Source organism: Venturia canescens, chromosome 1 (genome assembly GCF_019457755.1).
Source record: "Venturia canescens isolate UGA chromosome 1, ASM1945775v1, whole genome shotgun sequence".
Classification (NCBI taxonomy): Eukaryota; Metazoa; Arthropoda; class Insecta; order Hymenoptera; family Ichneumonidae; genus Venturia; species Venturia canescens.
The window spans coordinates 39,242,124-39,269,646 of NC_057421.1; the positions used below are offsets into that span (position 1 = coordinate 39,242,124).

Consider the following 27,523-nt stretch of genomic DNA (forward strand, 5'->3'; position numbering starts at 1 on the left):
CCTACCCAAGTTTTAAAAAAAGCAAATTGAAGCTTAATGAACCAGCTATCCGGTGCATACCATGGCTTAGTTAAAAAAAATTAATCCACGCTTGTGGAATTGATAAAAAAGCATAGAAATTTGCTGTTTCTTCTCGCACTTTTTCTCAAAATTGCGCAGAACATGTAGCTCCGCATTTTTTTCGTCATAAGATCATAAAATTAGAAACTTGAAGCTTCAAAATACGTTTTTTTAGACCTCGATACGACCATTTTTCACTGAAATACAACATTTTAAAAAATTACTAAATCATGGAGAAAAATTGATACCCCTAGGAAAAAAAAGGTTGGGACAAGTACATTGATGGTCCCTCGTTTGCTGATAATTCCATCCATAAAAAAAACTTTGAAAAAAATTTAAAAAAATTGTAAAGGAAAATATTTTATAAAAAAAATACAGAACAATTCGAAAAAACTTTCACGAATCTTCAAAAAACATTACATTTAAAAAAAACTAATCTGTATCTATTTTTTAAAGTGTCAAAAGAATCAAATAACGAGTAAAAAATAAAAAACCGAAAAATCGCGCTTAAAATCATTTTGGAAACCGATGCCTCCATTCTTCTTATTTGATTCGAACAGCTAAATCAATTTAAAAAAAATCCATCTAATTTATGTGCAGCATTAAAATTTATTATATCAATTCGAGGCCAAGTATTTTCTAATGAATTGAAAAAAATTACCACTTGAATTACGTTCAGCCCTAAAATTTATGATATCAATCGGTGGACAAGTATTTTATTAGTCACTCAAAATTTTGACATTATTAAATTGTTCTAAGAAGCTTTTAAATCCAAAAAAATCACATGAAAGCTAGTCATTTGTTACTCTATGGTGGCAGAGACTTATAAGAAAATCGATTCTTCTCAGACTTTCAGGATCCTCTGGTATTATTCACAAAATTCGACGTCGATTGGATCGATACAAATTATGTTTAAATATGTGTTAAAAGTACTTGTCCGGCCCAGCACTATTCATTCAATAAAAAATCAATCATAAAAAAACGAAATTGTACGGCAGAATCTGGTTAAAAATTTATTGAAATGCGATTCATTATTAATTTAATGTTCTTTATAATAGGATAGGTTAGTTCTTATTCCCAATGGAATTCGTTCGCTGGAGAATAAGTGTGAAGTAAAAATTGCCTTCATTGAATATAAACTGGAGAGTTATTTTGGAAGCTTGAACATATATATTATGGACAATTTTTTTCATCTATCGATGCACAATAATATCCATTGTATATTGTGGAACAATTTGTTTCCATTTTTTATTAAATTAGTGCAATTAAGTAAAAGTTAATTGAAGATAATTCTCCCAATTCCCTCTGCATGAATACTTGTGATCCATCAGTTCTAAACAAGCCCTGATTTTTATTTGGATAAACAATTTAATCGGAAAGTGCTGGGCCGGACAAGTACTTTTAACACATATTTAAACATAATTTGTATCGATCCAATCGACGTCGAATTTTGTGAATAATACCAGAGGATCCTGAAAGTCTAAGAAGAATCGATTTTCTTATAAGTCTCTGCCACCATAGAGTAACAAATGACTAGCTTTCATGTGATTTTTTTTGGATTTAAAAGCTTCTTAGAACAATTCAATAATGTCAAAATTTGGAGTGACTAATAAAATACTTGTCCACCGATTGATATCATAAATTTTAATGCTGCACGTAAATTAGATGGAATTTTTTTCAATTGATTTAGCTATATGAATCAAATAAGAAGAATGAGGCATCGGTTTCCAAAATGATTTTAAGCGCAATTTTTCGGTTTTTTATTTTTTACTTGTTATTTGATTCTTTTGACACTTTAAAAAATAAATACAGATTAGTTTTTTTTAAATATAATGTTTTTTGACGATTTGTGAAAGTTATTTCGAATTGTTCTGTATTTTTTTTATAAAATATTTTTCTTTACAATTTTTTTTTATTTTTTTCAAAGTTTTTTTATGGATGGAATTATCAGCAAACGAGGGACCATCAATGTACTTGCCCCAACCTTTTTTTTCCTAGGGGAAGTGTATGGTTAGATATCACGTCTGTTTTCTCAAATGTTCCTTATTTGTGTTCAGATAACTATAGGATTTTAGTTTAAATTTCTATGAATTATTTATGATTTTCGACTTATAAACTTGGTTTTCACGAAAAAAGACCTATTTTTCGTCAAAATTGTACTGGGAATATTTCGTCACAGGTCTATCCTTGGACTTTGACGATTTTTTCCTTGTACTTTAATATGTTATGCTTTTTGGGAACCCAAGAGTACGGTGGAAAGCGGGTAGCGGTCCGAGATATGATCTTCGGCTTATAACGTTGGTTTCCACGAAAAAAGAACTATTTTTCGTCTAAATTGTACTGGAAATATTTCGTCACAGGTCTATCCTTGGACTTTAGCGATTTTCTCCCTTGTACTTTAATATGTTATGCTTATTGGGAACCCAAGAGCACGGTGGAAACCGAGATGGAGGCGGAGATATGATTTTCGGCATGTAACTTTGGTTTCCACTAAAAAAGACCTATTTTTCGTCAAAATTGTACTGAAAATATTTCGGCACCGGTTTGTCCTTGGACTTTGGTGACTTTATCCCTTGTCTGCTAATGTATTTTGTCTAGTAGGAACCCAAGAGCACGGTGGAAACCGGGTTGGAGGCCGAGATATGATTTTCTGCTTATAACGTTGGTTTCCACGAAAAAAGACCTATTTTTCGTCAAAATTGTACTGAAAATATTTCGGCACAGGTCTGTCCTTGGACTCTGGCGATTTTTCCACTTGTACTCTAATATGTTTTGTCCATTAGGAACCCGAGAGCATAGAGCAATGCGTGTTGCGGGCCGAGATATGATTTTCGGCTTGTAACATTTGTTTCGTCGAATAAAGACCGATTTTTCGTGAAATTTGATATGAAAAATTTTCGCCATGGATCTATCCGTAGACTTTATCGATTTTTCCCAAATCTTCATACTAAGAAAGAAGAGAAGTGGAGACTTCTTTAATAGAACAGATATTTTGATCTCTTTTCTCCAAAATTCAAGTGAAAGATAAAGAAAATTCAATGCACAACAAATCCAACAGAATTGACCATTTTTAAATTTCGCTTTTGCATTCTGAATCTAGAAATTTTCGTGTTATCCAAAACGTGCCCCTGATCAAAAATATTTTCAAAGTTTGCAAGTGGCCGCTGAGGTCCAATTGTCTACAGTTTGACAGTTACCGAAAAAAGCACCAGAAAACTTCTAACATTTATTATGCCAGAATTCAACAGAGCAACAGAATTCAAAGAAGTTTGCGGTACCTGCATTGATTTTGGAGGAAAACAATTTCAGGACAATTTAGAAATGAATTTAGAAATTTAAAAACTCAGAATAGACTTTAGAAAAAGGAAAATTTAGGAATTTAGAAAATCTGAAGACTTTTGTGGTGAATTTTCCAGATTACATATTGGGGTAAATAATTTGAATGATTGGCACACATGCTGCGACACAGAAATACAAAAGTTTGGAGGTGTTCGCTTCATAGCAGTAATACAAACTTCAATTCTATTCGAAGAGAAACACTTTAAATCTTGCTGAACCAAGATCCATTACATATTACCATAATCAAAGATACTTAGCACACATATTTATGCACAGAAATTTCAGTTCTCAGGGATCTGCGATTCAATATATCTATGTAATGTGTTTTGAAGACACCAATTTCAATTCTATCCATAAATGAGCAACTGAAGACTTTTGTAATGAATTTTTCATTACAGTTAGAGTCAAAAAGTAAAATGAATGGCACAGTATATAAATTGTATAGTTTGTAGATCTTTGCTGTATTTCAATGATCCGAATCTACAGCGTTATAATGAAAAGTTGTCAAAATTCATGATGTCACATTAAAATGACATAGTGCACATTGCATTCAGAAATTCTGTATATTTCCATGGATGTTGGCAGGCATTATATTTGATCGTATCCAAAACTGAGCAACTGTAGACTTATCATTATGATTCTTTTCACTAATAATTCCACATTTGCAGTCTGCAAAGTGGGATTACTCAACATACATGTCATTTCATACGTTCTATTGTCAAAATTTGTGTTTGCCCACTGCATTCCGATCATACGACTTTTCATATCATCAGAAAAAAAAGCATCCAAAGGCTTTCTGGAACAAGTTTCCAAATTTATCATTCCACAGACCAAGTAGAAAAAGAGTGACTATACGCATACCAAGACCAGAAATTTAAAAAAAAATATGATTTACAAAATGTGCAATTAAATATCATGGCTAGAAATCTCTCGAACCATGTTACCTCAATCAGCATGAAGAAGTAGTAGAAAATCAGAGGACACATCTCAGGCAACGAATTAATAATACGTATCGATCCGCTGCAAACCGATGGGGTGAAAACAAGGATCGGAGAGGGCAGAGCCAAACTTAATATCAAGCAAAATATAGGAATGTTTAAAAATAATGATGACACAAGAAATAAATTAGAAAACATTTATTCAATTAAAGTTTCTGTCATCATTTTAACAGTTCTGTGTGTTTTTCTTTTATTAATTCGTATATATAACCTATTTACACATGATATATAACAATGCAATCCATGGTTTTCGATGTCTAGGTATATTTCTCCATGGTTCTCCATGTCTAGGTCGACGGGTCCATGGTTTCCGATGTCTATGTCGACGGCTTCATGGTTTTCGATGTCTAGGTATATTTCTCCATGGTTTTCGATATCTAGACATTTTGCTCCATGGTTTCCGATGTCTAGGTCGACGGGTCCATGGTTTCCGATGTCTATATCGACGGCGTCATGGTTTTCGATGTCTAGGTATACTTCTCCATGGTTTTCGACGAAAGTTATTTCGAATTGTTCTGTATTTTTTTTATAAAATATTTTTCTTTACAATTTTTTTTTATTTTTTTCAAAGTTTTTTTATGGATGGAATTATCAGCAAACGAGGGACCATCAATGTACTTGCCCCAACCTTTTTTTTCCTAGGGGAAGTGTATGGTTAGATATCACGTCTGTTTTCTCAAATGTTCCTTATTTGTGTTCAGATAACTATAGGATTTTAGTTTAAATTTCTATGAATTATTTATGATTTTCGACTTATAAACTTGGTTTTCACGAAAAAAGACCTATTTTTCGTCAAAATTGTACTGGGAATATTTCGTCACAGGTCTATCCTTGGACTTTGACGATTTTTTCCTTGTACTTTAATATGTTATGCTTTTTGGGAACCCAAGAGTACGGTGGAAAGCGGGTAGCGGTCCGAGATATGATCTTCGGCTTATAACGTTGGTTTCCACGAAAAAAGAACTATTTTTCGTCTAAATTGTACTGGAAATATTTCGTCACAGGTCTATCCTTGGACTTTAGCGATTTTCTCCCTTGTACTTTAATATGTTATGCTTATTGGGAACCCAAGAGCACGGTGGAAACCGAGATGGAGGCGGAGATATGATTTTCGGCATGTAACTTTGGTTTCCACTAAAAAAGACCTATTTTTCGTCAAAATTGTACTGAAAATATTTCGGCACCGGTTTGTCCTTGGACTTTGGTGACTTTATCCCTTGTCTGCTAATGTATTTTGTCTAGTAGGAACCCAAGAGCACGGTGGAAACCGGGTTGGAGGCCGAGATATGATTTTCTGCTTATAACGTTGGTTTCCACGAAAAAAGACCTATTTTTCGTCAAAATTGTACTGAAAATATTTCGGCACAGGTCTGTCCTTGGACTCTGGCGATTTTTCCACTTGTACTCTAATATGTTTTGTCCATTAGGAACCCGAGAGCATAGAGCAATGCGTGTTGCGGGCCGAGATATGATTTTCGGCTTGTAACATTTGTTTCGTCGAATAAAGACCGATTTTTCGTGAAATTTGATATGAAAAATTTTCGCCATGGATCTATCCGTAGACTTTATCGATTTTTCCCAAATCTTCATACTAAGAAAGAAGAGAAGTGGAGACTTCTTTAATAGAACAGATATTTTGATCTCTTTTCTCCAAAATTCAAGTGAAAGATAAAGAAAATTCAATGCACAACAAATCCAACAGAATTGACCATTTTTAAATTTCGCTTTTGCATTCTGAATCTAGAAATTTTCGTGTTATCCAAAACGTGCCCCTGATCAAAAATATTTTCAAAGTTTGCAAGTGGCCGCTGAGGTCCAATTGTCTACAGTTTGACAGTTACCGAAAAAAGCACCAGAAAACTTCTAACATTTATTATGCCAGAATTCAACAGAGCAACAGAATTCAAAGAAGTTTGCGGTACCTGCATTGATTTTGGAGGAAAACAATTTCAGGACAATTTAGAAATGAATTTAGAAATTTAAAAACTCAGAATAGACTTTAGAAAAAGGAAAATTTAGGAATTTAGAAAATCTGAAGACTTTTGTGGTGAATTTTCCAGATTACATATTGGGGTAAATAATTTGAATGATTGGCACACATGCTGCGACACAGAAATACAAAAGTTTGGAGGTGTTCGCTTCATAGCAGTAATACAAACTTCAATTCTATTCGAAGAGAAACACTTTAAATCTTGCTGAACCAAGATCCATTACATATTACCATAATCAAAGATACTTAGCACACATATTTATGCACAGAAATTTCAGTTCTCAGGGATCTGCGATTCAATATATCTATGTAATGTGTTTTGAAGACACCAATTTCAATTCTATCCATAAATGAGCAACTGAAGACTTTTGTAATGAATTTTTCATTACAGTTAGAGTCAAAAAGTAAAATGAATGGCACAGTATATAAATTGTATAGTTTGTAGATCTTTGCTGTATTTCAATGATCCGAATCTACAGCGTTATAATGAAAAGTTGTCAAAATTCATGATGTCACATTAAAATGACATAGTGCACATTGCATTCAGAAATTCTGTATATTTCCATGGATGTTGGCAGGCATTATATTTGATCGTATCCAAAACTGAGCAACTGTAGACTTATCATTATGATTCTTTTCACTAATAATTCCACATTTGCAGTCTGCAAAGTGGGATTACTCAACATACATGTCATTTCATACGTTCTATTGTCAAAATTTGTGTTTGCCCACTGCATTCCGATCATACGACTTTTCATATCATCAGAAAAAAAAGCATCCAAAGGCTTTCTGGAACAAGTTTCCAAATTTATCATTCCACAGACCAAGTAGAAAAAGAGTGACTATACGCATACCAAGACCAGAAATTTAAAAAAAAATATGATTTACAAAATGTGCAATTAAATATCATGGCTAGAAATCTCTCGAACCATGTTACCTCAATCAGCATGAAGAAGTAGTAGAAAATCAGAGGACACATCTCAGGCAACGAATTAATAATACGTATCGATCCGCTGCAAACCGATGGGGTGAAAACAAGGATCGGAGAGGGCAGAGCCAAACTTAATATCAAGCAAAATATAGGAATGTTTAAAAATAATGATGACACAAGAAATAAATTAGAAAACATTTATTCAATTAAAGTTTCTGTCATCATTTTAACAGTTCTGTGTGTTTTTCTTTTATTAATTCGTATATATAACCTATTTACACATGATATATAACAATGCAATCCATGGTTTTCGATGTCTAGGTATATTTCTCCATGGTTCTCCATGTCTAGGTCGACGGGTCCATGGTTTCCGATGTCTATGTCGACGGCTTCATGGTTTTCGATGTCTAGGTATATTTCTCCATGGTTTTCGATATCTAGACATTTTGCTCCATGGTTTCCGATGTCTAGGTCGACGGGTCCATGGTTTCCGATGTCTATATCGACGGCGTCATGGTTTTCGATGTCTAGGTATACTTCTCCATGGTTTTCGACGTCTAGGTATATTTCTCCATGGTTTTCGATGTCTAGGTATATTTCTCCATGGTTTTCAATGTCTAGGTCGACGAGTCCATGGTTTCCGATGTCTAGATCGACGGATTCATGGTTTTCCAGGTCTAGGTCCGTGGCTCCATTGTTTTCGATGTCAAAGCAGATATCAGCCCCAATAATTTTTTTGCCACGAATTTTGATAGTTATTATTAATTGTCCGAAAATTAGAATTACGAAGAACACTATTGTTATTTTCTTGAAAAAGTAGTAATTGGACAGGGGGTATTGCAAAATGCTTGAGAATTTGGAAGTTACCGTTAGTCGATTCTCAATTGATTGAACAGTTTAAATTTGTGGAAATAAAATGATCAATTATGGAAATTATTGGCAACTAATGAAAAATGTATTGCCAATTGACGGAAATTTTCCAATTGATGGAGAATGTTTTGGCAAATGACGTAAATTTGTCCATTTAATAAAAAGTTTTTGGTCAATCGATGAAGACCGGATCATTCTTCGTCAATTCGCCCACAATGTTGTCAAATGATTATATATTTATCAATAATGAGCGATACAATTTAGATATGGAATACGATAGATTGATGGAGATCGAGGTTTTTTGGGGCTGCTGAGCGCAATTCCAGTATCAGATTTCATAGATTTCGAAAATTCAAAATGGCGGATCTTATATTTCAAACCACTTTTTGACTTTGATCGGAAAAATTGATACAACTGGCCTGAAACTTGTTATTCAGAGGTTTTTGGTGTCGCTGAACACGAATCCGCCGCCGACTTTTCTAAATTTCAAAAATTTGAAGTGATGAATCTGATATTTCGAACGATTTCTTGAACAACAATGCAATTGGCCCGAAACTTGTTACTGAAAGGTTTCCGGGGTCGCTGAGCAGAAATCTGATGTCGAATGTTTAAAATTTCAAAAATTTAAAGTGTCGAATATAATATCTTGTAGGACTTTCTTAAAATCAATCCCATTGACCTGTAATTATTTCTCGAGAGTTTTTGTGACTGCTGAGCACAATTCCGATGTCAGATTTTCATAATTTCGAAAATCAGAAGCGTCGACCTAGCCATCGAAAGCCATAGAGCTGTCGATATGTCAACATCGGAAACCATGGATCCGTCGAACTAGACATCGGAAACCATGGATCCGTCGACCTAGACATCGGAAACCATGGACCCGTCGACCTAGACATCGAAAACCATGGAGGAATATGCCTTGACATCGAAAACCATGGAGAAGTATACCTAGTCATCGAAACCCATAGAGCAATATGCCTAGACATTGAAAACCATGGAGAAATATGCCTAGACATCGGAAACCATGGAGAAAAATAACTAGACATCGAAAATCATGGAGCCGTAGACCTAAGCGTCGAAGATCTTCACGAACGTATCGCATACTATGTATGCGTAAACCAGACAATGTATGATCTACCAATTGGTCAAAAATGTCTCTAAAATTGAATTTTATATGATCAATTGACAGAATATTTTGGATCAATTGAAAAATTTTCGGCAATTGGCAATATCACCTTTATTAATTAGAAATTGGTTGGTCAACTGGTAATATCTCCTCCATCAATTGGAAATTGGTTGGTCAATTGACAATATCTTCTCCATCAATTGGAAAATTTTTGTCAATTGGTAATATCTCCTTCATCAATTAGAAATTGGTTTTTCAATTGACAATGTAATTTGAAATAATTACTGATTTAAATTTTTAATCAACTGATAATAATTATTTTCCCAATGTGCATTTTTGATCAATGTAAAAATTAAAAATAAAAAAAATTTTTTTTGACGATCTCTGGATGATACTAAGGTCGAGAAAAGAAGTTGGCCGAGAAACGCCAAAAATGGTTATGTGTTTTTCTTAGAACAAATTGAGAAATAAATCACCGATAACAGATCACATCTATATATTGTCGTAATATAAAGAAGAGATGAACCGGTCTTCACTATCATGATTTCGATTTTTTAATATCTTGTTAAATTTCAAGTTCACGGTGCACAAAAAGTCGGCAAATAAACATGAAATACAGCATGAATGCTGTGAAAAACTGAAGACAAGTACATTTATGTCCCCTGGACAGCCCTCGTCAAATATTAATTCATTACAACGTATGAAAAACTGTGCTCAACAAAAATTGAACACCTATAAAAAACTACAAGCTCGTCATAGCAGCTCAAGAAAAAATGATTGAACCCTCAAAAAATAAAATCATACATTGCTTCTTGAAATTGAAAAAGGAAATTGAAAATTGTCCGAGTAAAAATCTGCTTCTAAAAAAACTATCCAAAAACCAAACTCATCATACACTTTATGAAAAACCTTCTTCGTTATCATTCAAAAGAATATCGAACCTCGTCAAGACACGCTTCCTTCCAAATAATTATTACAAAATAATTCACAAAAATGACGTCTCAAATGACCATTTCAAATGCATTAATGAATAACCTCGAACCTGTGATGTGGAAATACGTAATCTCAAGACGTTCCGCTTAAAGGAACTGAACGTTGTCAAATAAGTGCAAAAGTGAAAAGTACATTGCATTGAGAACCAAAAAAATACAAATGTAATATATTTAAAGAAGATTAAAAAATACAAATAATCAAATGATAAACAAAAGAAAAACAAAAACACAAAAAATCGCAAACACAAAAAGTTATAATAACAAAAAATTACAAAGAAAAAAATTACGAAGATTTTAACTTACTGAATAGTCAACTAAATTATTGAATTTTAGCCGTTGTGAAATCATGTTCTAATGGGCTTTGAGAATACTCGTCTGCCTCAGAACGTTTTAGCTAAATTACTAAAAGATCGACAACCATAAAAGTTACAAAATCTTGCTTTTAAGCAATTATATAGAAGAACAATGCCACCCATTTTTTTTTTATAACTAGCACATATAAAACTGTGTTTAATTTCGAGTTGAGAATACTCTTCCGGCCCAAGGAGTCCTGACTGAGTTACTATTCGACAGTAGAAACCTATAAGGAAACCGAAATCTTCCTGCCCACGACTTTTTGAGAAAATGGCTAATCCAAAATATCACATCAAAGGTGAAGTCATCTTTCACTTTATGATAGTAGAGATTTATAAGAAAATCGATTCTTCTCCGACTTTCAGGATCCCCTGGTATGATTCACTACATATTCGACGTCGATTGGATCGGTACAAGTTATTTTTAAATACATGTTAAAAAGTACTTGTCCGGCCCATCACTTTCTATTCAAATTGCTCATTCATAAAAAAATCAAAGACGATGCTAATCCATATGTTAATATGATGGAACAAAAAAATCATATTTCTTTGAATTCCTCGAAACGCTCGTGTTTTACTTAACTGTTGATATTTATTGATTTTAACCGGATAAAATTGTATACGTGGATATAAAAAAATAAACACAAAATCGTATGGCTGAGTCCGATCGAAATTTTTCGAAAAATGCGACATATTATCATTTCAATATTCTCAGCATTAGTATAGGATGGTTCCTATACTGAATATGGAATTTCTTCGCTGAAAGAAATGAGAGGTAAGAATTGCTTTCATTTTGCAATGTAAGCTGAGAAGTTATCTTGAATGCTTGAAAATTTGTATCGTGCAAAGTATATTTTTTTATTTTATGGTTGCACAATGAGATCCCTTGTAAAATACGGGGAAATTCGATTAGATTTTTTTCACAATTTATTCAATTACCTAAAGATATTTTTGTCAACTCTCTCCGAATTCATACTTGTGGTTCATCAATTTTAGGAGAGCCCTGATTTTTTTATTATATTTTTTCATCAGGGCCTTAAAGTCCGTATTGTAAAATTCTTTTCCTCGATCGACGTGAAGATTTTTGGGTATGCGTCCTTTGCTGAGAATTGATTCCATTGCAGCGGTGACATCTTTTCCACTCTTACTCTTCAATGGTGCGGCCCAGGCGAATTTGGAGAATATATCGATGACGGTGAGGAGAAATTTATACTTGGAGTTGTGTTGTGCATATGCAGACATATCGACAAGATCAGCTTGCCAAGTCTCATCCAGACCGCGTATATCCACTCGTCGACGTGGGTAATTTCGTCGAGCTGGCTTGTGTAGCTCCTCTACCACCGCGGCACGCTCATTCTCTCGCAACTTTTCACTTTTTAAGCTCCGCGATTGCATTTTCCAAATCTTTCATCTTCTTCAACAGGATGGTGAGATCATCTTTTATTTGCTCCGCGATTGTACTTTCCAAATTTTTCATCTCCTTGCGTAGAGTGGCGAGATCATCTTTTACACGCTTCTCTAAAGCAGCCACATTCGATTCGCACCTTTGATTCGTTATATGAGTCACACTATGAGTTATAGAATGAATGTGTTTACTTAACCAATCGTTTTCGTTCCAAGTCGTAATGACCGTCTGATGTAATTTTGAATCCAGCACCTGGTTTACCCGGAGGACCTGCACCACGTCTACTCAACTTTCGTCCAAACACATCGACGCTCATGTTGGGAATGTGGATGAAAGCAAGCTCTCACACGTTAATAAATGATTTCAGCTTCACGCAACTCCTCGATAATCGATATAATTTCATTCGAATGTGATGAATTTCCAGCAGCTTGTGATGCGAGCAATAAGCGAAGACGATCCACTAGTTCATTCGGATCATCCCAATGAACATAGTCGATAGAAGTATGCTTTCGTGCTACCTTGTACTGGGGCAGAGCACCACCCTTCTTATCGCTGCTACGCAGCATGTGGGATATATAATTTTTGAATTTACTATTTTTATCCTGACGTACTGCACCCGTGCGTTTATAAATTTTTTATGAGCATTCGTTGTAACGACAATTTTCTGATATTTCTCCAAGTCATTTGGAGTTATATATTTTGAGTTCGGGCTCTTTTTTAAACAACAGTTCCACCAAGCCAATACTTTTGGGATACTTTTCATCTCCAACAACTATATGATCGAGTTTTTTTTTCTTTCAAAGTATTTATTGATCTTATTGGTTACATGTTTGTGTTTTCGTTTCTTGCCCCCTCGGGGTCTCTAGACTATTATGGTGTATAGGAGGTGATTGTGTCGTATATGAAAATATGTGTTGTATTGTTGTTATCTTCCGATTTGCATGATTTCATGTTTGTTTTTCGACATTGTTTTCCTTATTTCTAGTGGGATTAGGTGATTGGATGAATATTTACAATGAGATGAAGTGCGTTTATTATAGAGTGGACTTTATTGGTCCGGTTCCGGTATTGGGCAGAGTATATTATTTTTTGCCGCTGGGTTGTCGTATGGTCGTAGGTCTTCTGCTGTGAGCCCCTTCAAGTATGGGCATGCGTGATTGCGGAGCTTCTCTAGCCCGTCTCGGTGTATTTGCCTGAGGCGTGCCAGGAACGGTTTTTCGCCGGTCATCTGCCAGAGATCTTCTGTTGGGAAGGCTATTGGTAGTCCAGCAGCCTGTTTGAGTGTTTTTTTGTAGCAAATCTCCATTTTTTTAAGTGCCGTCTTGTTGTATAGTGGTAACAGGCATTCCGTGCCATAGTTTATTGATGGCAGCACTCATGCACGAATCACTCGCCATTTGACATATGCATCAACTTCTGAGTATTTCCCTATGATTCCTTGAAGGCAATTGACAACGTATTTTGTGGTTGCAAGTCTTTTGGAGGAATGCGGCGTTATTTGTAGTGTTCTTGAGATGGTAATTCCGAGGTAGCTCAATTTTCGCGTCGGTTCTATCGTCACGATGTTTCGCGTTTCTGGGTCCTCGACGTAGACACCGCGTTTAGCATGTGTGCGGTGTTGTCGTCCAAAGATTATGGCTTGCGTCTTATCCGCGTTACATTTCAATCCCCATTTACGGTAGTATTTGAATAACTCTTGAGTGTTTCTCTCAGCAAGATACTTTGCATGTTGTGGAGAGTGTCCGTTGTTTACTATCATTAAATCGTCTGCGTACTGAGAGCTGAGATCAGCCGAGTGTGGGACGTCGGATATGTATAGGTTGAAGAGCATCGGGCCTAGCACCGATCCTTGTGGGACCCCGTGAGGTTGGAGTATGGGGTCACAGGTTTCGTTAAGAAATTTGCCTTGCAGTTTTCTGTTTATTAAGTACGATTCGATCATTTTGATTACGCTGATATCGATGTTTCTCTCTATGAGTTTATATATCAGTGCTTTATGGTTTATACAATCGAACACCTTCGAGAGATCCAGCGAAATAGCGTGGCATGTTTTTCCTTCGTTGATCGATTTTTGAATGAAATGTATTGCTCTGGTGAGTTGGCTGGCGGTTCCGAGTCCTGGCATGATCGAGTTCAAAATGAATTGGTGAATTACCAATCATTAATCTGTTTTGAGCGAGATTTCGTACTCCATACAAGCCATCTAATCTTATTTTGTTATTACTCCGCAGTAGACCCAAATATTCACGTATCAAATTATCAACATCTTCAAATGATTCCAAATTATCGTCATCATCATCATGATTATCATTATTTTTAGTTACGGGTACATTGACATTCTCATCAGTAATTGCATCATGCCAAATATCGTCTTTGAAAGAAATATCTTGCTGCATGCTATTTTCTCCGAAATTTGGAGACTCCTCCTTCTCCTCCGCCTCCTTCTTAACATTCACACGTTCACTCTTAATTTTCGGTTTTTTCGTATACGAAACTAGCTCCTCTAATGGTTCGACAATCGGTTTAAACACATCTTGCATTCTCTGCTGAGCACTATCACGTCCACTTTTCAACATTCGATGTTTCCGTCTGATTGCATCACTTGCCTTGGCAAGTTCGCTCAATACCTTGCCTTGGTAAGTTCACTAAAAGTTCTTTGCTCTTCATGTTGACGTATGCAAGTCAGACTCTAGACTGTCTTTAAAACTGAAAGAACAATCATTTATCATCGACGGTGAGGAAGGAATCAAATCCTCTTCTATATCTTCCAGCATTCAATTCACTGTCCTTGTCAATCGTGATGAATCCATACTTGTCCGACTTCCAACACTTTATACACATGTTTTTGAAGCACGCATAAGTCATATCAGTATTCACATGGTCATTATACACATGTTTTAGATTCATATCGTCTTGCTTGAATAGTACAACAAAATTTGCATTATCTCTCACAAGATGTTTCGGGATACGGATATACGTTTGACATAGATAAAAACTGTCCACAATCTCATGTCTCCCCATGGAAAAAAATGCTCTCACATTATCCTGCTTTTCGCATGCTATATCATCAAAGATAAATATTGAGTTTGGTCGAGCTTCACTGGGGGCCACAACTTGTTCATGCTCGTTAAATGGGAAGTATTCCACTCCTTTCACGGGTTTGAGCATTTGCTCGAGAAGTCGATATTTCGGCTGTTTCAACGATTTCGAGTAGAGATAAATGTTCTCGAATCTCAAACCGTTTGGATGTATCAAGAGCGTAAGTAGAGCATTCGTTTTTCCACAATTCGATGGACCACAAAACACGGCACGAATGTTGCTAGGTAGTATGTTCCCATGACGCTTCACTTTCTTTGCATCACCTACGAGTTCATCGAAATTTATTACGGGAAGTTGACCACCTTGTTTCTTCATCTTCATCTCGCATGCTACTGATTGAAAAAATCATATAAATGCGACTTTATAATATAATACTGATCAGTCGTGTTGCGACCACCGCGTGGTAATGATTGTGTATGGCAAAGGTCTTGTCAACAGTCTAATTAACAATCTCCCGGTGGAATTGCATCTACCAGGTTATCAATATTGTGGACCTGGCATAAAATTGGTCAAACGTCTTGCTCGTGGTGATCCAGGTATAAATCTGCTGGACGCAGCTTGCAAACAGCACGATGTCGCATATTCGAAAAATCGCGACAATTTGGAAGCAAGACATTTGGCGGATAAAGTTTTGGCTGAACAAGCTTGGAAACGTGTAACCTCGAAAGACGCGAGTCTCGGTGAAAGAGCAAGTGCTTGGGCTGTGACGGACATTATGAAGACTAAGAGGAAATTTGGATTGGGTATGAAACGCCCGAAAAGTGTTTGCCTGAAAAAGATTATCGGTGCTGCGAAGAAAGCAATGATACGTAAGTAGACTACATACAGGTATGGCGCCCCCCACTCCTATCCCCACTCCTTCCCCCACCACAACACCTACCCACTCCAAGCTATTTTTTCCCACTCCACAGGTAAATAGCTTGGTGGACAGGTGTGAGGGGGGGGGGAAGGAGGGGGATAGTGTGAGAAGTACCATACCTGTATGTTTTTCTACTTTTTATGTTATTTACCTTATTAATTAGAATGACGATGATGATGATGATGATGATGATGATGATGATGATGATGATGATGATGATGATGATGATGATGATGATGATGATGATGATGACGATGATGATGAATATTTATCGTAAAAGAAAATATTTTTCCGAAAAGTCGGGTAGATTTAAGACTTTTTACTTTATTTTTTGAAGTTTAATTTTAAGTGCAGAATTTTTTTCGATAGAAATTTATTTTCATTCAATTCGCTTCTTCTTCTTTCTCCTGAAACAGAGAACAGAGAACAAATTTTTAAAAAATATACTTTCTTCTTTCGATTAAGGTTTTCATGTTTTCAAAAAACTTATACTTACGGGTCTAATTCTTCTTCCTCTTCATCACTCTCCAAGAGAGCCACTCTGTTGAGCTCATTTTCCAGCTGATGTATATTCGGAGGGCGCGGAGAATCGAGATCGACGGGTATGAGCCTCCATTTTGATTTCTTCTTCGTTTCCTCCCTGAAACATTTATAAAACGCATTACTAAAAATGTTAAATTCGTAAATAATGAAAACTAGAAATAAAAACTTACTGTTTTTCTGCATCTTGCATAATTCTGGATTTTTTGAAAACGACATCGGTCCATGCGGAAGGCTCCGACGTTCTTTTCCTGATGGTGCTTTTCGCCTTCCTACGTTTTGATAATGCTCGCGAACGAGCTGCTATTTGACGAGCTTCGTCATCATTTGCCGCTCTGCGATGACTGCATACGTTCATCTTCGGAGCGGCCTGAAATTCCGGAGTGACGTCGTCGTACACTAGGTACACCCGTCTTTCTCCAGCTGTCACCTCTACCCAAATATTTGGTATTGGCCAGGGGTCGGATGGAGACACAATCCTCGTAACGAAGCTCTGGAAAAGAAACTTGGTTCAAAATCACGTCACTCATTTCCTCCACTTACACATTCACAAACACTATACGAATTCGCGAGTTCTGTTTTTTAACTTACGCATTGTCTCACGTTTTCTACTCGATTTGATCACTTCAAACACTGGACTGCTAATGAGGTAAAAATCATCCGAATGAAAGGGATGGACACCTCCCCCCACTCCATCCCAATGCTGAATCTGCAGTTTGATGTCTTAGGTATGTTCCCAGGATGGTACCGAAACTAGAGTGCTAGCTGCTATCTTTTTTACTTGCGTTTTTATTTGAAGGGATTTATTTGATGAGATTTATTTGTTTGTATAATGAATTTTAAAGAGTTTTATGTTTATGTTTATAGTTATAATGTAATTTATTATTGAATACTTATTGATTAAACCTTACAACTAAAAATTATTTCCAAGAAATTTAACGTGATTTTCCTTCGTAGTCTGTTACGAGTTGACAAATTTCAAATCGGAACAGTGTAGTGATTTCAGAAATCACTGCTTCCATCGAATTTCGAACGAAATCAGGGTATTGTTCACCCATTTTTTGCCGAGTTTCTTCCATTATTTTTCCCAAGTAGTCTTCTGTCTCAAGGATTCGCATTACATCCTGCTACCCGCCGCTTGCAATGTGGAGATCATGGGTGGTGGAGATTATGATGGTCACACACATATTTACTGCTGCACTCTCACGCTCAAGTTTTTGCACATGAGCGTCGATGCACTTGCTGACTTCTTTCAACTTCTTGAAGGTCGATCCCTGTAGGATAATATTGCACTGTCGAACTCCGGTGGGAACCTCTCCAATTGCTGGTATACTAGTGTTGCTGAAGCAGACTGCTGATTGTTGAAAGCAGGAGGTAAAAACGGTGCAATGCGATCCATGAACGATTTTTGTTCCAAGCATTCTTTCAGCGTCCCAGCGTGGCCCTCCAAAATAATGCGAAATTCGATCATAGTCCAATTTAAAACTTTGCCATCCCTCGATATTGAGAGTTACTCCGATGAAAGAATTTGTCAACAATTTGATGATTGGTGTAAGAATTCCGGTTTTAGGAGAAAGCTCAAAACCTGATGCAATTATTTTCCCGAACGAATTATTCATCCCGTAAACAACTCCCATCACGAGCTGAGATGACGATGATGAAACTCGTTGCACCTCCGTCATTGTTCCGGTATACTCCATTTCTTTGATGCTTCAGGTTTGTAGACACTTGAAATAATGATAGCAGATCGGAAAAAAATTCCGATTTATATATTTTCCCCCACCTCTCACCGTCTCAATCACAACGTGATTGGATAAAAAAATGATATTTTTCATTATTTTTCGAAGTCAAACGCCGCCTCCGTTTTTGCGGCAATATATACATATATTCACATATGCATATATTGACACCTACTCACATGCTCGCATGTGGAGACAGAAGTCTCCTGAAGTTTTCGAGCACACGTGCAAAAATGCAGCGTCGACGTTATTTTCCTCGAGAGAGAAAAAAATAAAAGTAAAAATATCTGGTTAACAGTTCGCCACGTTTTTTGGTGAAATATGCAGAATCTCCGATCATATCGGACAACCTTGATAACCGAACTTGATCCTTCACATCCGTTCTACTCAGCATTAGACTCGATAGAATGTGGGAGTGTGATGGAAAATCATTCTACTTTTTGTATTTCGATTTAACTTCGATCCGTGTGAACGGAACTCGATCAGCATTTTATCCTCATATCCATGTAACGTTCTTCGGTGAATATGAATCCCTGTGAATTATTTTTTATTCTACCCCCTCTTTTTCCTATACCTCGTTGGTATCATTTCGAGATGCAACGAGTGGAATTTTTCAATCTATTCAAATATCGAAGAACTCTTTTGAAAATCTTTCATTTGATTTCTGACATTCAAAGAGTTCGTTCGGTTAAAATGTCTCGAGTTATTCCGCGATATTTATTGGGTGAATTATTCAAGTTTTTGGTGCGTCGTGTTCCGCGTTTAGCTTCAAGATGGACGGATGCTAAACAGAAGGAAATGATGTATCATTTACCTTCAGGTGTAGTGCTTCGAAAAATTCGTGGTGCTTTATTAGATTTATCGAAACGTGATAGTATCTACGGTTGGAGGACGGAATATTTTCACGCTACTCCTCTGATTGATTCACTTGTCAGGGTGATACGTCGCCGAGGATGGAGTGATGATCCTGAGTTAGCAGGGATATTTGACGAACGGGGTAAGTGTCAAACAGTTTATGAATGCAGGTGTGAGTAAGCGAGTACAAGTGTGAAGTAAGCGAGTAAGTGAGAGTGTGAAAGTGAGTGAGAGTGTATGTGATTTAAATTCTCACTCAAATTCTCATAAAATCATTGTGTGTACAGTGCGACGATACCAAGAATTGTGTAACGAAGAGGAGCGTTACGATTTCAATGAAGAAGGACGCACAGATTCCGACGATCACGACATAGATGATACTCCTAAAGCCGAAGGTCATCCAAAAACCGATTGCTGGATCGATACGCGAGCCCCGGTAGTGATAAAGCCCTGGGAAATCAAGATAACGGGTCCATCGTATCGAATCGACGAGGAAATAGGGGACCAGGCGGTTGCAGGACCTTCAGGGATCGCTAGAACATCGGGAGTACGTCGTTTGAATTTTGAAATCAGCGATTCCAGCAGTGAAAGCAGCAGCAGTAGCAGTAGTGAAGAAGAGATCAGTGAAGAGGAGAGAGATGAATCTGATCACAATGTAGATCATGATAATGAGGCTGATGATGAGCTGGAAAGGATCGAGTGGGAGGATGACGAGGAACAATTTTCTGATGCCTCTGAAACCTCTGAAGCCGATTCAGGTAAGAAACAAAAACGCTCTTTCGTAAAATTCAAATAAATCATCAACTCCGGGCTCTTTTTCATAATCTTATGTATATAACGGAAATTGAAAAAATACAGGGTATTTTTCCGCGGAGAATGATTTTTTTGACATCGATCCTTTTATACGTGAGGCTGATAGGCGAATTTACAACGCTGAGAGGGTTTTAGAGCTATTGGAAACATCCGATGATAATGAGGGGGAGTAGAGATTGATCAACAAAAAAATTTTTTGTTAGTAATCACCTATGTTTTTCTTATGTTTTTACTATTTATCTGATTACTCATGATTAGAGTACTTATCTTTTTTTTTCATTTTTAGTTCACCAAACCGGCGGAGGAGAAGAATGGGGTGATATTCTGCCACCAGGCCAACGCTTCCAGATTTTAAGCGAAAGGGCGCGCTACTTTCGCCGTTTCAAAACACGAGGACGGGAAATTGTATTAAAACTGAGGAAACCTCTCGAAAACGCGGACCAGTTTTCTTGGATTCAGGGAGCGATGCGAGACGTTATGACTCATCTCACGGAATCATGCGAGCCTCACGATTACGCTGGACTGGAAATCAATTCTCCAGGATTTTCTCAAGGAGCAGCGTGGCTATCTTTTCGACCTGTACGTGACTTCTCGCTCGATGATATTTGGAAATTGATCAACGAAATTTCACAAAGCGCCCGTGAGTTTAGAATAGTTGATGATTCGTTAGAAATAAAAATGTGTATCGTTCGCGGCGTTCAGGGCGGTGGTCGTGGGGGCACTCCTCTCTCTCACGAAGAGGTAGCTAAACGCTCAATTCTACATATAGATAATCGCGATAATTTATGTTTACCTCGATCACTTGTCACCGCCTATGCTTACGCTGACCGAGGAGAATTGCGTACAGGAGAATTGCATAAAAATTGGCAAAAAATACGCGATTCTCGACGAGAATATCAACGCTCAGAGGCAATAAAACTAGTGCAAAAGGCTAACATCCAAATTCCATCTCGTGGATGCGGGCTACGCGAAATAAAATTATTTCAAAAATATTTTATTCGTGAGGGTGTTGCCATCGTAGTCTACGAATTTCTTTCGTTCGGAAAACGTACCCCCGCGTTGATGGGGAGAGCGGTTGGTCTGATGGACAAGGACTCGGGCCCGCAATCTGCGGGTCCCGGGTTCGAATCCCGGCCAAGACACCAATGAAAATTGAAAATATTTTCAAGTGTTTTCTACTGTGATCCCGGGTGGTTCGGACTCCACCTTGATAAATCCACGGCCAAACACCTCTCTGTGATGCATGTGCGGTCGGTGTACGGCTTCGGGGGCCTCCCGTGGACGGTTCTCATCGTGCGGTGATGGCCCTCTAGCCGTGCACTGGCTGGCGCAATGTACCACAGTAGAGGAGGTGCATGTTGAGCACCTCTGGTGGGAGCGCTTGAGCGTACTCGCACTGCCATCCGAGGGGATCAACCAAGTACCGGCTGTATCGGCAAGGTTTTCTGCAGTTTCCCTTCGCTCACGGCAAATGCGATACAGTGGGGAGTAAGTCGGCTGCAGCCGCAACGGGCGGGGGAAAAATGTGGAATGGGGACAAGGGGGGAGAACGTAAAAACCGAGAAGGTATACGAGTGGAAAAAATTAATAAAAAAAAAAAAAAAAATAAAAATACCCCCGCGTTGTTTGATGGAAGAGAAAATGTTATTTCAGAGTTCGGTCGAATAAATCATACTTTGTTTATAATTTATTACGAGCGTTCCCGTCATTTCCAACCGATTTTAAATCTAGTCGGAGCTCTCGGAAGTCGAGGATCATTGTGCAACACTGGATATACTCGCGCGATCGAACATCGGTGCTCCAAAGAATGCTCACGCTGTAAATCAGTAGAATGTAGGGGTAATGGCGAGCCACTCACCCCGTGTAATGACTGCAATCGTTCATTTTTTGGAGTACAGTGTTTCGAGTTGCATAAAAAAGCTAGAGCTCGTAAAGTCCGAGGATGTAAAAATAAGCAAGAATCTAGCGTTTGCGAAATGTTGAAAATTTGTCGCTCTTGTTCTAGACATATTAAAAGCTGGTGCAAAACACCTCACGAATGTGGAGTGTCGTTTTGTAAAACATGCAAACGCGTACGCCCCACATCGCATAATTGTTATATTGCTCCGTTGAAAATTAAATCATTTGATCGGAAAAAATCAACGGAACGAAAAAATTTAGTGTTGCAATTTATTTTCTATGATTTCGAAACGCAGCAGCATACACGTTTACGAGGAGATAATTCTTCTCGTGTTCATGAACCAAATCTCTGTGTAGCTCAACGTGTTTGCCTCTCGTGTTTAAGCGATAAAATCATAGAAAATGAATGCGAAGTTTGTGGCCAGAGAGAATTTGTATTTCCCGACGACCCAGTAGGAAATCTTGTAAAATTGGCTATTAATTCAAAATTTGAGAAAATAATTTGCATAGCTCATAACGCTCGAGGATTTGACGGTCAATTCATACTCCGTTATCTCATTGAAGATCAAAAAACTCAAATGCCTACACTGATAATGAGAGGAACAAAAATAATTTCCATGAGAGTAGGAAAAATCTGTTTTCTCGATAGTTTGAATTATTTGCCAATGTCTCTCAGTGCGCTACCGAAAGCATTCGGATTTGATGATATTGTGACAAAAGGTACATTTCCTCATCTGTTCAACACTCCAGAAAATCAAAATTATATCGGATCGTTACCAGCTCTGCACTTTTATTCTCCTGACAAAATGTTTACTGCGGAACGTAAGCGGTTCATGGCATGGTACCAAGAAACGAGTGACTCTGGATATATTTTTAATTTTGCTGAGGAATTTTTGCGATATTGTCGCGATGATGTATCAGTGCTACGTCGAGCATGCTTAGCTTTTCGTAAATTATTTATCCAATGCGGTAAAGTTTGCCCGTTTGCTGAAAGTTGTACAATTTTTTTTTTTTTTTTTTTTATTTTTTTTTTTAAATTTATATACCGGGGCTGGGGAAAATGCATTTACGCACTGGGGGGGCCTCTAAGGCCCCCTGTGTGCCGGACTCTCCATTAGCGGAACTACCGGCTAAAAACCCCATCTCCGGTCTCCTAGCAACCACCCCGGAACCGCTTTCGCATTACTTCGGGGTGGCGCTCTATCTCCCTGGACGCCCCTCAGGGCGTCCCATCCTCCACGAAGGCCCGCTTGCGGCGGAGGACGACCTCAACAAAGAGGTCGACCTCCGCCCAAGGCTCTTCGCCCAGGAGCATAACCCGGACAATATTATCCGGAGTTATGCTCCCGTACCTTTCCTCCAGTGGGGCCCTCCACACTCTCCATTCCTCGCATTCGAAGAACGTGTGGAGGGCATCGTCCCGCGGGGATCCGCAGCATCGGCAGGTCGGATCCGGAACCTTCCCCATTTTGTGGAGAGATGCCCGAAACCGTCCGTGCCCCGTCAGCATCTGGGTGAGGTAATAATTTACCTCCCCGTGCCGACGGTTGACCCAGGCGTCTAGCTGAGGTATGAGCCTCGCTGTCCACCTGGCCCGCGGATCCCCCTCCCATCTTTCTTGCCAGGTCCGCATACTCACGGCCCTGGTGGACGGACTTCCGCTCTTGGGCGAGGAGGTCAATTGGGATGACCCCGGCTATGACGAGCACGGCTGGCTCCGAGACCGTACGGTAGGAGCACGCGATGCGGAGGGCCCCTCTCCGCTGTACTCCGGTCATGCGCTTGCGGTATATCCCGCTGGAGCGGAATATGCTTCTTGGTGAGGAGAACGATCTCGGTTTTAGCCAGCGCTAGCTCCAAGCGAAAGTTGTACAATAGCATCAGCATGTTTATTAGTATATCGCAAAAACTTCCTACCAGTGGATAAAATTGCACTATTACCCCCTGGAGGTTATCGATGGGCTGATAAACAATCTCGTAAAGCTGTTTCGTGGCTCGTATGGCTCGAGCGAGAAAATGGTATTATTATCACACACGCTGGTCGCACACGAGAGCAGCGTTTACCCCTGGGCTTACCTCCGGTAGACGGATATTACGAGGAGAACAATATTCGTCACGTCTTGCAATTCCATGGTTGTTATTGGCATGGATGTAAACGTTGCTTTCGTATAAATAGAGACAAACGAATGCGTTGTGATGATACAATGGATCAGCGATACGAGCGTACTGTTACGATATCAGCACGAATTAAAGAGCAGGGATTTTTACTAACAGAAATATGGGAATGCGAATATGATGCTATGTTGAAAAATAATGATGAAATGGCTGAATTTGTGAAAAATCACCCTATGGTGATTTCAGAACCGCTTGAGCCGCGTGAAGCATTTTTTGGAGGAAGAACGGAAAATTTTGTAAATATGTACGAAGTAAAAGAAAGTGAAAAAATAAAATATGTAGATGTATGTTCATTATATCCATGGGTATGTAAAACTGGAAAATTTCCAATAGGTCATCCTAAAGTGTACGTCGGTGAGGAGTGTCGCGTTCTCATTGGACAAAATAATTCTTTAGAGCGTGTTGAGGGCCTGGTCAAGTGTACCGTTTTACCCCCTCGTGATTTGTATTTTCCGGTTTTACCGTTTCGAGCTCATGAAAAATTGTTATTTGCTTTATGTAAATCATGCTGTCTGAATTTAGATACAAATGGGAATTGCGAGCATGAAAATCCAGAAGACCGTGCTTTCAACGGTACATGGGTTGTCGATGAATTGAGGAAAGCGATCTCACTAGGTTATACTGTATTACACGTAGACGAAATTTGGCAGTACGAAATTACGCGCTACGACCCTCTAACTCGAAGCGGAGGTCTTTTTGCAGATTATATAAATACTTTCCTAAAAATCAAACAAGAAGCCAGCGGAGCACCAACGAATTGTGTTGGGAATCCTGAAGCGATGCAACAATACATCGACGATTATAAAAATGCAGAAGGAGTCGTGCTTGATGCAAATGCTATAGATTTCAACCCGGGTCTTCGTTCGCTTGCCAAACTCGCTCTCAATTCTTTTTGGGGAAAATTTGGACAGCGTGAAAATCAAACTAATACTTTGATTATTTCTACGCGTGTAGAGCTCATGGATTTACTAACAAGTCCAGAGATTGAAATTACAGGAATCTTACCTGTAAATCATAGAATTATGTACGTAAATTACAAAAACGCTGATGAGGCTATTCGACCATCGCTTACAGCAAATGTTGTAATTGCTGCATATACGACGGCACAGGCACGACTCAAACTGTATGAATATTTGGAGGGACTTGGTCGTCGCGTGTTGTATTGTGACACCGACTCGTGCATTTATGTAAGTCACGAACGAAGTGATGAATACCAGCCTCCTGTCGGACAATTTCTCGGAGATCTGACTGACGAGTTAAGTGCGTACGGAGATGGTTCATACATCACTTCGTTTGTGTCGGGTGGACCAAAATTCTATTCTTTTATTGTGCGTAAACCTGATGGTACCACTGTAGAAGTATGTAAAGTTAAAGGTATCACGTTGAACTTTCAAAATAGTCAACAAATAAATTATCAAACGATTCGCTCATTTGTGACGGGAGAAAGGAGTGCACCAATCGTTTTGAAATTCGATGCAATAAGACGTACCGAGTTCCATCATGTAATTTCACGCGAAGAAACTAAGTCATGCGCCCCAGTGAGTGTAAAACGTCAACAGGATAGAGAATATTGTACCCTACCCTACGGTTTTGTTCGAACAACGGCATGAATGTGAATTGAGTAATAAAATATTAATATAGGGTGTAAAAAAAAAAAAAGAAAAAAATGGGATTAGTATTATCATATTTTTATTGTTTAATTTTATAATAAGAAAAGTTATGTACAGTTTTGTAATGAAAAAAATACTGCGATAACGTTTAATAAAAATGGTGAACTTTATCTTTATGTATGTTTACGGAAATAAATTGCGCCTTCCTTTTTTTCCATCTTAGAAGATAAAGTTTTTGCGGTGACACAACGGAATTCCATATTCTCTCGAAAATGAATATTATTTTGCGTCTAGCTCTGGCGTGTAGGGTAAAGAGGCCTTGTTCTACTCTACCATCCACAGGGCTTCATTTTGCATCGTGGGTAAAAAGGCCTTACTCCATTACACCTGACACTTCGCATTCTTTCGAAGGCTGGACATTATCTCGCGGCTAGCTATTTTACACCTCAGGTTTAAAGACCTGGCTTCGCTACAGTTGTTATCGTGAATTCTTCCGAAGGACGGATATTATTTCTTAGCATGTCTGAATAATGAATTCTTCAGAAGGTTGTCTGTTATTTCCTTATTATTTTTATGCTGAGAAGAAAAAGGTAAAAGGCGATCTCTCACACTCCAAAAAGGTAATGAAGACTATGAGATTTAAAAAAAAAATAGCTAGTATAAATAATAATGAACGAAGAGTAATAATTATTGTTTATTAACATAATTCTGATTGTTATTCCAAAAGTTAATTGAAAAAAAAATCAGGTTACTTTTTAAGAAAGTCATTCAGTTTAACATTTTTTATTCTTGTTTTTATGAACGTGAACGAATATAAATATAGAGCATTCGATTTTGACAATCATTTCTCATTATGGATCCGCGGTGGAAACATCCATGGACCTCCATAATTTGCGGACCTACTGGTTGTGGCAAAACTTTTTTCGTAAAAAAATTTTTCAAATACATTCACGAAATGGCTGACGTTCGTTTCGATCGAATACTTTTTTATTACTCTGAATGGCAACCTGGTTATTCAGAGTATGGTAATAAAATCGAATTTCGCGAGGGATTACCGCAATCTGGTGACTATTCAGCAGATCAGCGTCCTAAACTTATTGTGATCGATGATTTAATGCGTGAGGCCTCAAATAATAGCATTGTAGATTTATTCACAAAGGGGAGTCATCATAAAAATCTGAGCGTCATTTTCATAACTCAAAACATATTTCATCAAGGACGCGGACAGAGAGATATTTCTTTAAACACGAATTATATCGTTATTTTTAAAAATCCTCGAGACCGCGCCCAAATACAACATCTTGCCAGGCAGGTTTATCCAGAAAATCCTCGTTTTTTGCAAGAAGTATATTTTGATGCTACGTCTGCCCCTCATGGCTATTTATTACTCGATCTCAATCAATCGACACCCGATAATTGCCGATTTCGCGCATGCGTATTTCCTGATGACCAATATAATTACGTTTATTTACCAAAAAAAGAAATAAAAACGCGCGACACATCTCGCGATGTTCCAGTAATGCGTTTGTAATGGCAGCGCGAGGAAGTCTCGGTAAAAAACATGTTATAATGTTACGAGCACTTTGCTACTTTACACAAAATCAACTACGACAGATTTTACGAATAATCGAACCAGCATTAATCCGAATAATCTGTGAGTGTGCGCTCAATGTATTGCTCGGTAATGTGAACCTCAAAACTAGTGAAAGACGTCGGCTGCGAAAATATGCAGTATTGATTCGCCGCTTAGCTGAAAAACGAGGAAATTGGAAAACTAAAAGACGTTTCATCATCAATCGCTGTACTGCCTTTCTCAAGCTTCTCCTTGTTCCGGTATTGAAATATTTTGAGCATGGAACACGCGAGGAAA

The 27,523-nt window shown here is 38.0% G+C and overlaps 1 protein-coding gene across 1 annotated transcript; it reads left to right on the forward strand.

The window, feature by feature from the left end:
• The first annotated feature begins 18,994 nt into the window (after positions 1-18,994).
• Positions 18,995-20,885, forward strand: LOC122412751 (uncharacterized). Its single transcript, XM_043422597.1, has 4 exons — positions 18,995-19,237; positions 19,359-19,914; positions 20,256-20,548; positions 20,739-20,885. Exons 1-4 carry the CDS (start codon positions 18,995-18,997, stop codon positions 20,883-20,885), a joined length of 1,239 nt encoding a protein of 412 aa, XP_043278532.1.
• The last annotated feature ends 6,638 nt before the right edge of the window (positions 20,886-27,523 follow it).

Bases quoted from the DNA above. Each gene is read 5' to 3' on its own strand.
- LOC122412751 (XM_043422597.1), top strand. From the start codon at position 18,995: ATGTCTCGAGTTATTCCGCGATATTTATTGGGTGAATTATTCAAGTTT. The intron at 19,238-19,358 runs GTGATACGTCGC...GTGTGAAGTAAG, and splicing joins TGATTGATTCACTTGTCAGG to CGAGTAAGTGAGAGTGTGAA. The intron at 19,915-20,255 runs GTAAGAAACAAA...TTTCATTTTTAG, and splicing joins AACCTCTGAAGCCGATTCAG to TTCACCAAACCGGCGGAGGA.